Raw genomic sequence first — 15,679 nt, forward strand, 5'->3', positions numbered from 1 at the left:
CCCATGGCCGCTGCCACAAGGACGATTGCCTCCGTACATGGGGCACAAAACATAACCGCTAGGCTAGTTTTATCATGATTTATCTTGATTATTTTGGGGTCTTCCATGTCGTTATTTAGAGTCAGAAACAGGGATGAGAGAGTGGGGGATGAATGGCCGAGGGTGGGAGTCAAGCCCGGGGTCAAAGCTTCAAAGGTCATCGAGTCTGTACATGGGATTTCACCACTGAGCTCTACTGATGCTCCTTTGATTTGATTATAAACGCCATTATGACCGTATATGGTCGACCATTGTGGCATTGTTTCTAGGTAGATCACTTGATGAATTTAATCTTAAATGTTTGAATTGTTTTGCTTTAAGTCTTTCCTCCAAACACCTTACATACCATGACTCAGCTGCAGCTCGTGTTCACATCATAAAACTGATCACTATCCAGCTAAAAGCAAAGCACTCAGTCAGAAGTCGCCTCTGTGTCTTGCTCTTGACACGGGGCCTCTGTGTTAGAGTCACTGCTGCGATGTGACAGTTTGACAGGTGACTGACGCACTTTAAAAGAGGGGGAGGGGGGGGTCTAGCTCTGTATGACTTCAGAGTGTGCTGGTCTATAAAACAGTCCGCCTCCTGTGTGGATGAAGCAGCACCTCCTCGCTCACACTCTCTGGAGGGGTAAAGAGGAAGAGAGAGAGAGAAGAGAGCAGTGGGTCGAGCTGATTGTAAACACATGGAGACATTTTTCCCAGAATTCCCGCTCAATGCAGGATTCATGCTCCTGAAGTCTCCCAGGAGGTTTCCACCCACCCACAGGCAAAGTTAAAAAAAAAAAAAACTAAATTGGGCCATTTATCCAAGGAGGAAGCACAAAAATGTCTTTGTTTCGTCCAGCGTGATGCCAGTGTTTTGGTTGAGTTTGACACGTTTTTTTTTTTGGAAACCTCGTCGTCGTCGGTGTGTGTGTGTGTGTGTGTGTGTGTGTGTGTGTGTGTGTGTGTGTGTGTGTGTGTGTAAAGTCGCAGCTCCCCTTAAAGGAAAGTAAACGCGCGTTATGTAACCAGAGGGTCGCCCAGATGGATGGAGCTGTGGTTTCTAGGCCTCGTTCGCAAGAGAAACAGTGATTTATCAAATTTGGCCCCAGTGCCTGGACACTTTGTTTATTGCTGGTGCTACCTTCTTACATAACCACACATACACACACACGCACACACACACACACACACACACACACACACACACACACACACACGCACACACATACCTACAATCCTGACTAAACCAGAACTCTATAACTCAACTGTCAACACCACTTAGGTCCTGCGGTTGACAAAACAATCTGACATCAAGATCCATTTATTCACCGTCATGGCGCTTTTAAACATATAACCTGACCTCCACCAGTAAATCATGAAACGTCTTTAAGGGCGTCTTAGCCGTTTAGCTTAAAAAAATGCACTTGAACAAGTTGTTCCTGACTTTGTAAACTAAACAGCCTCATCTCAAGGTCAGAAATAAAGATAGATTAATTGATCCTTAAATTTGGAGTGGTGTTACAGCAGCATGTTATCTGTTTGCCCTCTTTTCACAAACATAACACAAATCAGAGGTGATGTCAGAGTCCTTTGCCGGAGTCAGATATTAGCCGCATCCAAGAAAAAAACGATCATTGTGCGGCAACAAGGGACTTCTTTGTTTACCTTACATGAAAGCGTAACAGGAACATTAGCTGGTACCGATTGTATAAGATGAGATAAGATTGACTTTATCATCCCAGAGGGGCGGATTTGTCCTGGGTAATAATGTAACGCACCGTTTGATTCATTAAAAAACAACAACATGGGGCAAAAGAATCCATAAATTGCTGCACGGCTTATTGACACCTTGTTGAATCGGAGCAAATATACCAACCTGACAAAACCCGAGAGGCCAACACAACACAACACGGACGGGATGTGGAGCGGACTGGATGAAGTCAGTGAAACAAAATAGCATGTCTGATCATCAGGATCATCTATTTCCCTTCGGGGATCAACACAGTCTCATGTTTCTCTTTTAATGCCACAAAGTGAAGGAGGTTCATCCGCAGCTGCTGAATAAAACCGCTGCAGAAGTGCAGAAGTGACTCGTAAAGAAGCCGTGGTTACACTTCAAATTTACATTCACATATTAGCAATTAATGAGTCGCTTATTAGCATGCATATAAAGCACCTTTGCCTCTCTTTCCTGCATCCCCCACTTTCTCTCTCCATGATTTCTGACTCTACCCACTGTCGTGTCTCTCCATTAGAGGCATGAAAAGCCCCCAAAAAACTGTGCACACCTCGATCAAAATGTTGGAGAATGTTTTCTGAGGTTGCGCAATTGTGTCTTTATCTTTTGCACGTGTTATATTGTGATTCATGCTGATGAATCTGCAATATGCTCTATGTTGGTTTGGGGTTAACGTTGGTATGTCCCTCTCTGTTGACGTGTGAGTCGTTGTTGTTTGTTTGCTGTTAGTTTGTATTTAAATCACTTTGGAAGCAGCTGAATGTGCAGCACTTGGAGTCCAGGACTAAGATGCATCACATGGCATTTCATGACATCATTTTGTGTTGGCATGGCGTAATAATATGTTAATAAGTGCTCTGTGATAACTTATAAAAGAGCCAGTCTGCATGTTTATTAGTGCAACATCTAAACGATGAATATGCTTAAACCTTGGAACACAACAACCGTGTGTGCAGGGGCTGAATAACCTTCTCATGACAAAAACATCAGGATACTTTTGAGCTTTCAAACATCCTCACATGGTGTTTTTTTTTTTGTTCTTCTTTCTTGCAGACCAAAAAGCTGACCAAGGCAGAGCGTCAGCGTTTCAGTGAGGAGGTGGAGATGCTGAAGGGCCTGCAGCATCCCAACATCGTCCGCTTCCACGACTCCTGGAAGTCGACGGTGAAGGGCCACAAGTGCATCCTGCTGGTGACCGAGCTCATGACGTCCGGCACGCTCAAAACGTGAGTCCCTCCACCCGTTTACTCTTCACACTGCGGCCATTTCTCTCTTTTTAAAGATCCAGACCTCAGAGGTAGGACATATTTATGGCTTTTTTTTACTTTTGCAAGAAGCGTTTACGTTCCTTGAATGGCGGATATCCTTTTTCCAAATAAAACTCTCGATGTCTTCCACTGCAAGGAAGATATTTGTGTTGTGTTTGACAGCTGGCTTTAGCTTTTAAAAAGATTAAAGAAGCAGAAAAAGGAAGAACTGAACTTTTGGTATAATGTTCTTGGAGAGAATTCTTACTTTACTTCTTCCACTTGGTTGTCAGAAAAAGAGATTCATCGTTTTGTGACACTTTTTCCTCTTCCATTTCTTTAGACTGGGTTTTTTTTTATTTTTTTTTTACTTATCCTCATTCTGTCGTAGGTACCTGAAGAGGTTCAAGGAGATGAAGCTGAAGCTGCTGCAGCGCTGGAGTCGTCAGATCCTCAAAGGGCTTCACTTCCTGCACACGCGCACCCCTCCCATCATCCACCGGGACCTCAAGTGCGACAACATCTTCATCACCGGCCCCACCGGCTCCGTCAAGATCGGAGATCTGGGCCTGGCCACGCTCAAAAGTGCCTCTTTTGCTAAAAGTGTCATTGGTAAGTAAGTGCACAATTACACAAATTACATCTTTAAAACAATTAGGCTTTAATCGAAGAGAAGTGTTTGGACCGTTCACACAAACAGCCAGCCACAAACAGCCTGCGGCCTTAAATGTGTCATCAGTGCTGAAACAGCTTTTAATTGAGAAGTAAATTGTCCTTCTCGTAAAGTAAAGCACACACAGGGAGTGTCGGCCGTCAGCCGCAGTAAAAAGACTTGTTGTTACTTGATTCAGTGACAAAGCTACAGTTCTCTTATAATGACTTTAATTCCCAGGCTCAAATCAAACACTGTGTTTGATTAATCCATATAAAGGACACCTGTCATGCTGAATGATGTGGAGATAATAAGATTTTAAGCTGCCCTGCTTCACTCTTTTCTTCTGTTGTGTGGCTCACAGTTCATTTAAAATCCTGAACAGCACCTAAAGGAATGTTCAATGTTATGCAATGATGCTGTTTAAGGTGTGTTGTTTGTGTTACAAGAAGACGTCTCTTTTTTTTAAACGGTCAATATTTTGACATATTAGCAGCTGAGGGTTAAGGTTCTTGCTTGAATTTATAGAGTTTATAGAGAGTAAAGAACAGATGCTGCAGCACACGTCTTTTAGCTCATCGTTGTGTTTTAACATCTCACAACTTATTGTTTTTTAAAAAAAAAATTTGTACAGTTTTCAGAAGCAGCAGGCGGCTAATTTTACCTGAGAATATTTTTTTAAAATAAAACACACACAGTGCTGTAAGTGGACAGCACCACAGCAAACAGAAAAACAGGAAGCTGGCGAGGGAACATACTGAATCTTAGCTGCTTAAGATTCAGAATCTTAAGCCCCAGTCCCCTACTGGGGCGGCAGTAGCTCAGTCTGTAGGGACTTGGGTTGGGAACAGGAGGGTCACCAGATCAAGTCCAGACGTCTGGATGTCAGTCTGGTAGCTCAAGGGGTGCTTGTTCACCTCCTGAGCACTGGGCCCCCCCCCCCAGCTCAGGAGCGCCCAAAGTCAAGAGTCTTATCCAACAATACACATAATAAAAACATATACATGTCATTTTTACCTTTTATGTTATGTTAGTCTTTCTGCATACCACATTTTTCCTCCATTAAAAAAGAGTTGAATCAAAACCTAAACTGGACATTTCAGTCGTTTTTTTTTTTTTTTTTTTTTTTAAAGTTGACCATTATCTCTGCCCGTCTGACAGGAACTCCAGAGTTCATGGCCCCGGAGATGTACGAGGAGAAGTACGACGAGGCGGTGGACGTCTACGCCTTTGGAATGTGCATCCTGGAGATGGCCACCTCTGAGTACCCGTACTCCGAGTGCCAAAACGCCGCCCAGATCTACCGCAAAGTCACCAGCGTGAGTACAGGAAAAAGGGAAGGGAGGAGGACCCCGCGTTTAATGTAATGGCTCACATGTGTGCGCTTTCTTCTTTGTGCGCACTGGAATTAAGAGCAGAGGAACCAGGATATCTCGTATAAACGGTTTGGATATCCTGAATCTTTGGAGACCTTGTCTATTAAAGGCTCAGTTTGGTCCATTAAAAGCTCGAGGTGAAGAACTGAACCACAACCTTTCTGCTTTCTTAGCTTCAGCGTGCAATCATGACGCACATGTTTGAACGATTACCAGTGTGCTTACCATGTCAAGATCCTGATACTGGTAACGTTAACAGCAATACTCCCCTTTCCTTAGAACAGTGCTCTTTTGGAAAACTTGAGTAACCCATGGCTAATCTTGTGTTTAAACTGCTTTTGCAATGTATACAGTCAAGGGTATCCTGTGGAAATACTGCAAAGAATATGTACTTTTCTTGTAATTGAAGAATTCTTTTGAAGGAAGAATAGAGACATAGATGCTGGATTCATACAACACAGTTTTTCAGAAAAGTCATGTAACACTTCCAAGAATGAAAGACCAGAAGCAGTGAGGTTTTTTATTTTATTTTAATTACCACACCACAGCATTACAGCAGTGGCTTTTTAAGCGTCTTTATTTCAAGCTGCTGCAGGGTGCCAAGTCCAACGATGACGCCACGGTCGGCCGGAGAAGGCGATGCTAGAAATTATATGTTTTGGAAAAATGTAAAAGTCTGAGTCCGCAGCTCCACAAAGACGCCGTTTCTCTCTCTCTCTCTCTCTCGCCCTCTCCGAATGCAAAGCAAACAGAGTCGGACGGCGGCTGGAAAAGCGAGGAGGGCGACAATGCCAACCAGTCGGGGGTTGGGGTCTGGCTCCTCCACAAGACAAGAGAACATACAAAATGTTCCATGTGCAGTCGGAGAACTTACCCATGATGCAACAGATTGTTATTAAAGTCGTGTTAGCCGTGCCTTTCATGATTTGTTTATGTTTTAAGTTTATGTGCAGCGCAAGACGGCGCCTGATCATAAACGAAACTTTATGTAACATTTCTCGTACATGACTGACTTCTGTGTGGAGTCAGCTGCTGTTTCAGGTGCCTTGAGTGAGAAACATAGCTCGACATGTGACGGCTGTGACACCTTTAAATGTTGTTCTTCGAAACATTTCCACCTAGGAGGTCAAAACAGACTTTTCTTTTCCTTTTTTTTAGAGTTAATTTTACAGCCAATAAGTAGACGGATACATAAACTAACTTTATTTCACTGTAGGAAAATGCTCTCTCACCAAAAACGTTTTACCAATTTGTGAAAGTTAAGCTTCTTCTTGCAGCCTTGACCTCTTTTCTCCTTCCTCTCATAAGATTTTGACCCTTGGCTGCAGAGACTACCTCATGTTGAGCTCATGCACTAACTAACAGTTATGTTCTTACTTCATTAATGTATAGTTTTTGTTTTTAAAATACCCTCAAAAATGGCTATTTAATGTCCTAAGAGCTCTAATATGTAAATTCATATCTCTTGTTTTGCTTGATCGACACTAAAAATCCCTGCGATTACTTTACTTTCAGATTATTATAATAGAAGCATCTAAAAGAAGTAAATGTTAGAATTTTAAGGGCTGGAACAAGTGCATTTTTGGATTTTTTTTTTGCTGTAAAAATGAATTAAAAACAGCTTTTCAATACGTGACTATAACTATACTTCTGTATTCAAGGACTTTGTGGTGTTTAACATTCCTCAAACCTTTGAAACACACTCGGGAGCAGACGCCCCAGTGTGTCTCATTAAGATCCCATTGTTCCCAAAGAAAATGAGCTCATATGAAAAAGTCAACGTGCAGGCTTTTCTGTTTGATGTACTTCCATTCATGTGCTTTTGGCAGTTAATACAAAATGTAAAAGTGTCGCAAGAAATTCCAAAACCTCCAGCATCAATCTGCAGCCTTGACCTCTTTTCTGCATCTTTATTTCATATTTTGCAACCGGGCTGCAGGGTTTTACTCTGCTCATCTCATGCATACATTTTATAAATGAATGAATGTATGCTTTGTTTTTTAAGATACCAGAAAATGGTAATGAAAGGTCCTTGGAGCCCCAATCTGCATATTCACACCTCTCGTTCTGCTTTGTCAACGCTCAAAAACACAAAGATTTTCAGATAATTATTCTTATACAAGCCTAAAAAATAACAAATTTTGGAGTTTTAGAGACTGGAAGACGTGCATGTTGGGCTTTCCTGCTTTAAAAAATGACTGGAAAACACATTCTTTCTTTGTTAACATATCTGTGCTGAGGGGACTTTTCCAGTGTTTAACCTCACTGAATCTGTTGCAACACACTTGGAATCAGACTTTTATCAAAATAATCACCTAACGTCGTCTCATTAGGGTTAGGGTTAGCCCAAAATTTAATAAACCAAAAACATGATGCAGAAGTTAACGTGCAGCGATGTCCTTTCTGTTTATTTCCATTGATTCACTTTTGGCTTTTTAGTTTATTTCCCCAACTGGACTAAAATCCAAGTCAACAAAAGATACAATAAAATGTACTTGTCGGGAAGAAAAAGCATCCATTCAACAAAGTGTCAAAAGTACACGCTGTTGCTTTCACATCTTTAAGTCAGTTGAAATGTGCAACACTGAACAAAGTCAAACGGACAAACGCTTATCTCTCCAGATTTGATCTCGACCTCGGCCACTGCAGGAAAAGAGCCCAGTAACAAATTAGATTTGGATTTAGGGAAACTTGATTTACTCTGAAGGTGGCTGCGAGGACACTGAATTGAACTGCCTCATCAAAGAAACATCTGTGCTCCTCCTCAGATCCTCTTAAACACATCACAAAGATAACAGCCTTTCACTGATTGCACCGCCGGAGCCCTTTTTTTTTCGGCGGCTCCTAAATTGGCAATTTCCCTCAGCAGAAGATCGTTAGTCGGTGTAATTATTATGTAACACTCGGGACAGGATAACCTCTCTGTTGTCCCTTTTGTTTGAAACGGAAAGAAACAAAATGTGGCCAGAACAAAAAAAAAGACCGCATTCACTTTGTGACATGTCAGCCTTTTAAATGTGATAACGAAGTGTCGCTCTTCTTGTGCATCACATTATTTAGTCTTTCTCGCTCAACATCATCTGGTTGCTCGGGTATCTGTAAAGCCAAACAATCTTTGTGACCTTGCTTCTTTTGCTTTCTTATCAGTGTTTTTACAGGCATGGGAGCTCTACTGTAATCTGTGTGCATTCTCATGATAGCATTTTAGAAAAAAAAAGAGAAACTTCTTACTTCTCATGAGTGAACAGTCAGCCAGAGCATTCTCAACTCTGCTGCAGAAGCTTCAGCTGTCAGGAGTTGAAGGATTGACGTGTTGTTGTTTTTTGTCCACGGTTATGTGAGCGTTTTTTTTTTTTTTTTTGTCCCCTGGTTGTGTTGACACGATCACAGAGCAGAATGTCATGCCGGCTGACGGCAGACGTCACAACCGCGGAGGAGTGTGTGAACATGCGGAGCGGCTGGGAGCGGCTGCAGAGGAAGAAAATTGGAGTTGTTAATCACATATTCTGATTGAATCCTCCCCTCTCTCTCTGGCACTTGTTGCTGCAGCGTAAAAGCTTTATACATAAAGTCAATATGTGTGTTTTTGTTTTTCCGCAGGGAATCAAACCCGACAGCTTCTACAAAGTGAAAGTCCCCGAGCTGAAGGAGATCATTGAGGGCTGCATCCGTATGAACAATGATGAAAGGTGAACACAAACACTGTCATCAACAACAATAAGAACACAAACTCCTTAACACATTTACATATTGATCTATTAAAGTGCATTTCTCCTTTTTCCCCTTTTTGTGCCCTTTTTGTAGATTTTTAATGTAGAAGAAACAAATGTTTTTTTAGCACTTGCTCTGTTTTTCACACTCCTCAAGGCCTAATCAGATTGTCTCCAGGTTTTGCATTGAGAGACTTCTGCTTTCCTGTTTTTTTCTAGTTTTTCTCAGGCACCCTGGATGTCTCACAAGAGCACAGGTTTTAAAAAAGCTAAGGTTTTTGCTAAAGCATAAATATGATCTGACGTAAGCCGTACTGGCCTTCAACAACATATTCCATTTTATTTGCACAATCAGAGCGCTGGTATAAACCGTAGACCTTTATTTACTGGGTTAGGGGGAAGGGTAATTTGATTCATGTTCGGACCAAAAAAAGAGCTTCACAAACAATTGTTTTGATGAGGTTGAACTGATGTGATTTTGCACAACATGCTGTTGTAGGTGTGCCTGTAAATATGACAAAAAGATCAACTGAACGTGATAAAAAGCACATGTCAGTCCTGCTGTTTTTTGTTCTGTAGTTTTACTGTTTGTAAGCATAATCAGGACCTTCAGCAGGATTCAAATATGTGTCTCAGACTTGAGGTAATCTGTGTAATAAGTTGTGGATGAATACAGATTTTGCCAAACGAATTGAGTGCAGAACTCAAAGTGCTTTGCAGAAATCAAAAACAAACATTAAATCAAAATGTTTCCTGTGATTTTCCTCCTGCAGGTACACCATCCAGGACCTCCTGGATCACCCCTTCTTCCAGGAGAACAACGGCGTGCACGTGGAGCTGGCAGAGGAGGACGACACGGTGAAGTCGGGCCTGAAGCTGTGGCTGCGCATGGACGACACCAAAAAGCTCCACGGGAAGTACAAGGACAACAACGCCATCGAGTTCCTGTTCGAGCTGTACAAAGACGTGCCCGAGGAGGTGTCTCAGGAGATGGTAGGCCGACACATGACGGACAGCGTGACTGCTTTCACATTATGCATTACTGTATGTGTTCCAGAGAAGTTCGGGACCGTCTGCCCCTGAACTCCTCCTGAGTCACATAGATCCCTCACAGCGGGAAGTTTGAGGGAGGGGAGGCAAGACATGACATGAAAATGACCCTGCGGAAATCCAAGGTGGCAGACTAAACTACAGAGTCTGACACAGTATTGACAGATTTACAGTATCATAGTATGGCCCAGTATGATACAGCTTCATTACATGCACAGAGATCGCAGCAGTCCTGCAGTGTTTACTCGATATAAACGGTGCTCGCAGTGATTTGCTGCGTTTCACACATCGGCTCACCCTGACTTCTTGTGGAAATTTTACTGAGAAACGGCAGAGAAAAAAGTCAGGGTAAAGTCAGGGTGAATTATTTGTCTGTAAATGTCACAAATGTAAAGATTTCTGGAAAATGTTCAGGAGATTTGTGCACGTGTGAAAACAGCGTTTAAGCAGCCGTCAGTGAGGAAACTGAGAAATTGATCTCGGATCAAGAGATTGAGGTGACATCAGCCGGTCCGGCATTGTTCTCTGTGTCGTGATCTTGATTGATGATGATTGCTTTTTATGGGTTTCCTGGACTGGATATGGAGTTGACACCAACGCTCATAGTGTGGCACCTTAATTCCTCCTAAAACAAAAGTCTCCTTTGAAGGAAAGGGAACAAGGTCCGATGAAAGACGGCACTTCATTTGCCTTGAATTAAAGGTGACTGACATTATTAGTGATAAACACAAATCTCTCTTTGTTATGTGTCTTTTGACCCTTGACCCCAGACGGTGAACGCAGCCTCGCTAATGCACCGAGCATCATTACGCGTCATTTTACTGCTTTTGAGAGCTGGAAGAGAACGCCTTGCCGGAGTGTGTCAAGGGCACGGCTCAACATTTAATCATCAGCCGTTGGAAATGTGAGAGCGTGTCTCAGGAAGCGGCATGGGTCACGTCTTTAATAATATAATGGCCCTCTTGCTTGTTACGAAACAGGCCCTGGTGTCCTCCGCAGAGGTCACTTTTAATGAAAATGAAAGCCACAATTCCTTACTTGTTTATCTCTTTGTGGTAGTTTTCATCAAGATCAAATTTGGTATCAGCGGGGGACATCAAGTCCTGCCAGTCTGCTGTAATCTGACTACGTGTTGAGAGGCAGCCTGGGACTGAGTGACCCACTTTTCTGTACTGGGTGTCACAAGAGGCTGAAGAATGCATTCCATATTCTTTTAGTTATCAAATCCCGTGTTCGCATTAAAGCTTTGTTATGTCAGAGGGTTGCTTATGTCACAGCGTGCACGAGCAGGTTAAGTGAGTGCGACGGACCTGCGTCGATTGTCTGCATATTCCACATCCTGGAGCGGACACGTGTTTATGTTGTGCCCTGACATTTTCTGTGTCTCGTTATGCAGGTGGTGCTCGGGTTTGTGTGCGAGGCGGACTTCAAGCTCGTGGCCAAGGCCATACGGGACAGGGTGACGGCCATCAAGAGGCAGAGGGAGAAGCTGAGGCGGCAGGCGGAGGAGCGGAAGAAGAAGCAGGAGCGGGAAGCCCTGGAAGAGGAGCTGGAGCTTCAGACGCCGTCGGCCAAAGTCGGTGATGTTTCCGCGAGGGCGGGGTCTCCCGTCCCGGCTTTCACGCCTCCGACGCCCCTCCTGTCCCCCGTCACCAGCTCTGTGGACTCTGGGGTCAGCTCCAACTACCCCGCGGAGCCAGAGGAGCCCGAGGCGGACCAGCACTTCCACATCCGCCACAACAGCTTGTCCTCTGCTAACTGTGAGCCACCAAATGTAACACCACACAACATGAAGAGCTTAAGGTCGTTCCCCTCGTCTCCAGTGTTCATAGTTTTAATATAAAGTTAAAAATATCTGCAACCTTAAGGCCCATAAAACCCCCTTTAAACCACTTGGATAATATGAACAAAACAGTAGCATCAATGACAATAAAATAATCTTCAAATGTAGATTGTTAACTTAAAGCTTCTGTGAGGATCTTTTGGTTTGTGTCGATTTTGGCGCCCCCTGTGGAGAAAGCGGGTTTGTCTTATTTCTTGGCAGATCTCGTCCCGTACAGTTGTGTTTCCTCATGAAGAATCTCATCCAGCTTTGTTTTTCTTGAAATATTAATCTCAGCTTTTGAAACCTCCCGGCTGAATTTTGTTTCTGTTTTTGTTTTCGACATCTCATCATAAATTCTGGAGAACAAAAAAAATCTGAATCCGTACAATTTAACTGCACAGGAAGCTGTTCAGACTTCAGAGCATGTGGGAGGCTTACAGCGAAATGTGAAACTGTAGATAACTGAATTATTCAGCCCGTGTAAGTCTCATGGTGTGTAATGCTTTACATAATGAACATCTCAGCATGTAAAAGAACAGCCTTATAAATTCATTTTTTAGTGGTCTTTGCTCATAATTCAGCCTCTCCTGTGTCTCCAGAGCAATGCTAATCCACAGCTTTTATGGAGTCTGTGTTTGTGTGTGTGATGGCTCTCAGTTTGGGGTCTTTAAATGTGTGTGTGTGTGTGTGTGTGTGTACAGTACTGTTTGTGTCAGTCATTGGGGCCTCAGTCGGTCACATGCTTATAGTTTTCTATCCTTTGTTTAAACAGCTGACTGCGAGACGGACGGCTATCAGAGCTCCTCTGGGCTTCAGGATCCGCTGGAGGCCGGCAGCTTCAACTCGCCCGTGACCCCTCCCACCAAGCACCATGACCCCCCCGCTGCTAACTGCCTCCCCATCCCGGCCCTCCGCTTTCCCTCGGTGAGTGGCCTTGACGAGGAGCTTGTTATCAAAGTGCAGAGCGCAGGGAGAGGCGGGAAGGGACGAGAGAACGACTTTACGAGACCTGCTGCATTAACGTAACTCGCTCTAATACACAGTTGACAGAGAGAGAGAGTTATGCAAACAATGTGTAGGAAAACAGCTGCTGTCATTGGTTAATTAGCTCTCCAAACAACAAAGATCAAACACATGTTCCTGCTGTCACTCACATGATGACTGGTAACAAGATATCTAAAATAAGAGAAGACCTTAAAAATGCATTTTAGTGGGGCGCCATTTAGCCTAGCGGTTATGTTGCCCGCCCCATGTACAGAGGCTGTAGTCCTCGTCGCAGCAGCCACGGGTTCAAATCCGACCTTTGCCCTTTGCTGCATGTCATCCCCCACTCTCTCCTCCAAACACTTCCTGTCTCTCTTCGGCTCTCCTGTTTAATGAAGGCAAAAAGTTCCCAAAAAATAATATCTAAAAAAATGCATTTCAGATGGAAAAAACATGTTCAACCACTGCTGAGATATAAATATCTAAAGTGAAGAATCCCTGCAACTTTGACAAGCATGTGTTATAAAAGATGTATGGAATCTGTTTGACGTAAGATGTTAATGAGGGATTTCCCCAGATTGAATTTGAGAGACAGACATTGACATTAGAAATAGGTAAAAACATAGTTAAGATCTTGAAAAACGTGTTCTTTTCTTTGCTTTCTCTGCTTTATTTGTCAGGGACAGATGAAGTAAACATGGAGAACTGAACAACAATTTTGCAATGCACCGCACCGCAGCATTTAAAGCTAATGCTAATTTCCCATGTCTGTCCCTGAATAGGCCTTCAGTATAAAATACATCTATAACACGTATCCGATAAAGAATATATGGAGCAATTTATTTACTTAAGTAAGAAGTAATACAGTTTAACTAGACGGGGACGGGAATATTGGCGCCGTAATTTGTGGCAGACTCTAAAATACTTGTGAAGACATTCAACTTGAAAACCCAAAATGTCAACTGAAGCAAATCGGCAGATCGAGGGTTTTCATGGTTTATGCAAAAGTAAAGCGACAGTAAGAAAAAAAAAAAACAGAATATTTTGTGTCGATGATATCAGGGACTTTTTCACATGTATAAATCATTAAAATGTTTCCTGGCTGCTATCTTTTACTGAGGACTTTAAAAGGAATCAATGGAAGTCTTTATACACGTTTACATTACCGTGCCCTCCCTTCTTTTATTCACAGAGCATCGCTGTTTCCAACAACATTGAACGTGGCAACTCAGGGCCCCAGAGCGGCTTCAACTCCCCCGTGGAAAGGTAATGATCTTCAGCCCTGCTTTTCTCCTCACTCTGTTCTCTTTTTTTGTTTTTGTTTTTCCCCACCCAAGGAACAAAGACGGTCAATAGTCCTGTCTTTATTTAAGTCAGAGAACTGGAAATCAATGTTGATCCGGTAGACACGTCAGGTTCTTCCCTCCCTAACTCCTCCTCCCCACTCTTCCTCCTCTCACATCTGTGGGTCTGTCACAACAAGCCGGAGGCGATCGACAGGCCTCGTCTGTGTTTTTTATTGCAGGCAAACAGAATGGACCCCCTCGTAGCTTTCTCTGTGATGGGGTCTCTCATGTTGTGTCAGAGGCCCCTGTTTTCCATGTTGTCTGTGCTGGTGGGATTTTGGGAGGAACAGATTTATCCCTCGGGCGTCAGGGCTGCAGGTGGACGATAGAAATAGTTTGCCTGTGTAATAATAACAGGCTCGTTATCTGGGCTCAGTTATGTTTGTTAAAATGATTTTGTTGAAAGATTGAAAGCATGTTTTCTATTGGGTGACAGGCAGATGTCGTCTGTAATAGTTTGTGAGTTTGATGTGACAGTTCTTCTGGTGCGGCAGTAGCTCAGTCTGTAGCGACTTGCTCTGCTCTGGTAGCTTGAGAGGTCACTTCCTGAGCACTGCCAAGGTGACCCCTGAGTTAGGAACTGAACCCCTCCACCACCAGCACCAGGAGCGCCCGCTGTGTGCAGCCCCCTCACTCTGACACCTCTCCTTTAGTGAAGTCCATAAGATCCTGTTTGTGAACAGTATGTGTGTGTATTTCAGCCTGTGTGTGTGTGTGTGTGTGTGTGTGTGTGTGTGTGTGTGTGTGTAGCATGTTCAACAACTGAATCTCCTCTTGCAGGATTAATAAAGTCTATCTTCTTCTTCTTAAGTAGGATTCACTCTACATTATCCAAATAATGATCCTGGTTGCGCAATGTTTCATCAAAGAGAGTGTTGTATTACTAATGAGCAGATATTTCATTGCTCAACATGTGCTTCACTTGCGAAACCAACATGAATGTTTCGTGGGACTTATTAGTCTCATTTCCATGTTCACTGTGTTTAACGACCTGAAACAATCTTTACTGTAAACTGAAGTAACCCCGTGAGCTTGACTTTTTCTAAATCGAGACAGGCGTTCCCGCTGTCCAGTCTTCCTGTAAATGCGGCCTGTAAATGTTTTGCAGCCTGTGGACAGAGGAGGGGGGGGGGGGGGGGGGGGGGGGGGGGGGGGGGGGGGTCTGTGACCACAGGCTCCCGGGAGACGCAATTAGCCCCGAACCAAAGCTTTTTATAAAACACGCTGAATGTTTCTCCGCTTCTCAGAAACCTAAAACCCAATCATTGTATAAATACAACACATCACATGGATCCCCAGCCTCGTATATAGACAGGCCTCTTTGAACTGTATTGTTTAACTTAGCTGTGAGACATGCCACTTTGACACTTCAGAGTGATGTTTATTATCTTTATTAATGTCTGCGTTGTGTGGAAAATCAGCCATCATTGATTATTTTCGATTCCTTCCATGAGTCTGTTGAACGATTCGCTTTGAAAAAATGTTTGATGGGGTTTTTTTTAGGCCGTCCATTTTTCTGACCACAGGCATGTTTTGTTTTCTTTTTGCAGCTATGCCTCCGATGTGACTTCGAGTTTGAGCGACGGCTACGAGGGCCTATCGGAGAAGAGCGAGAAAACAGCCGCCAGACGAACAGCTGCCAAGCTGTTCAGGAGGAGGGCTCGGTCGAGGCTCCGCATCACAGGGGTAAAATAAATCAAAACGTTTTTGTTTTTTTTGTTGCGTCGT

At 43.4% G+C, this 15,679-nt stretch overlaps 1 protein-coding gene across 2 annotated transcripts in view; it reads left to right on the forward strand.

Moving 5' to 3' along the window:
* Nucleotides 1-15,679, forward strand: part of wnk4a (WNK lysine deficient protein kinase 4a) — a 51,221-nt gene that overhangs the window by 18,221 nt on the left and 17,321 nt on the right. For both annotated transcript variants that reach the window (XM_061027940.1, XM_061027941.1), the window contains exons 3-11: nt 2,815-2,987; nt 3,400-3,620; nt 4,822-4,979; nt 8,637-8,725; nt 9,520-9,739; nt 11,193-11,556; nt 12,394-12,545; nt 13,798-13,871; nt 15,502-15,637. In XM_061027940.1, the coding sequence (XP_060883923.1) occupies nt 2,815-2,987; nt 3,400-3,620; nt 4,822-4,979; nt 8,637-8,725; nt 9,520-9,739; nt 11,193-11,556; nt 12,394-12,545; nt 13,798-13,871; nt 15,502-15,637 (1,587 nt within the window). The remainder of the gene's footprint in view (nt 1-2,814; nt 2,988-3,399; nt 3,621-4,821; nt 4,980-8,636; nt 8,726-9,519; nt 9,740-11,192; nt 11,557-12,393; nt 12,546-13,797; nt 13,872-15,501; nt 15,638-15,679) is intronic.

The sequence above is a fragment of the Labrus mixtus genome, chromosome 21 (assembly GCF_963584025.1).
Source record: "Labrus mixtus chromosome 21, fLabMix1.1, whole genome shotgun sequence".
Classification (NCBI taxonomy): Eukaryota; Metazoa; Chordata; class Actinopteri; order Labriformes; family Labridae; genus Labrus; species Labrus mixtus.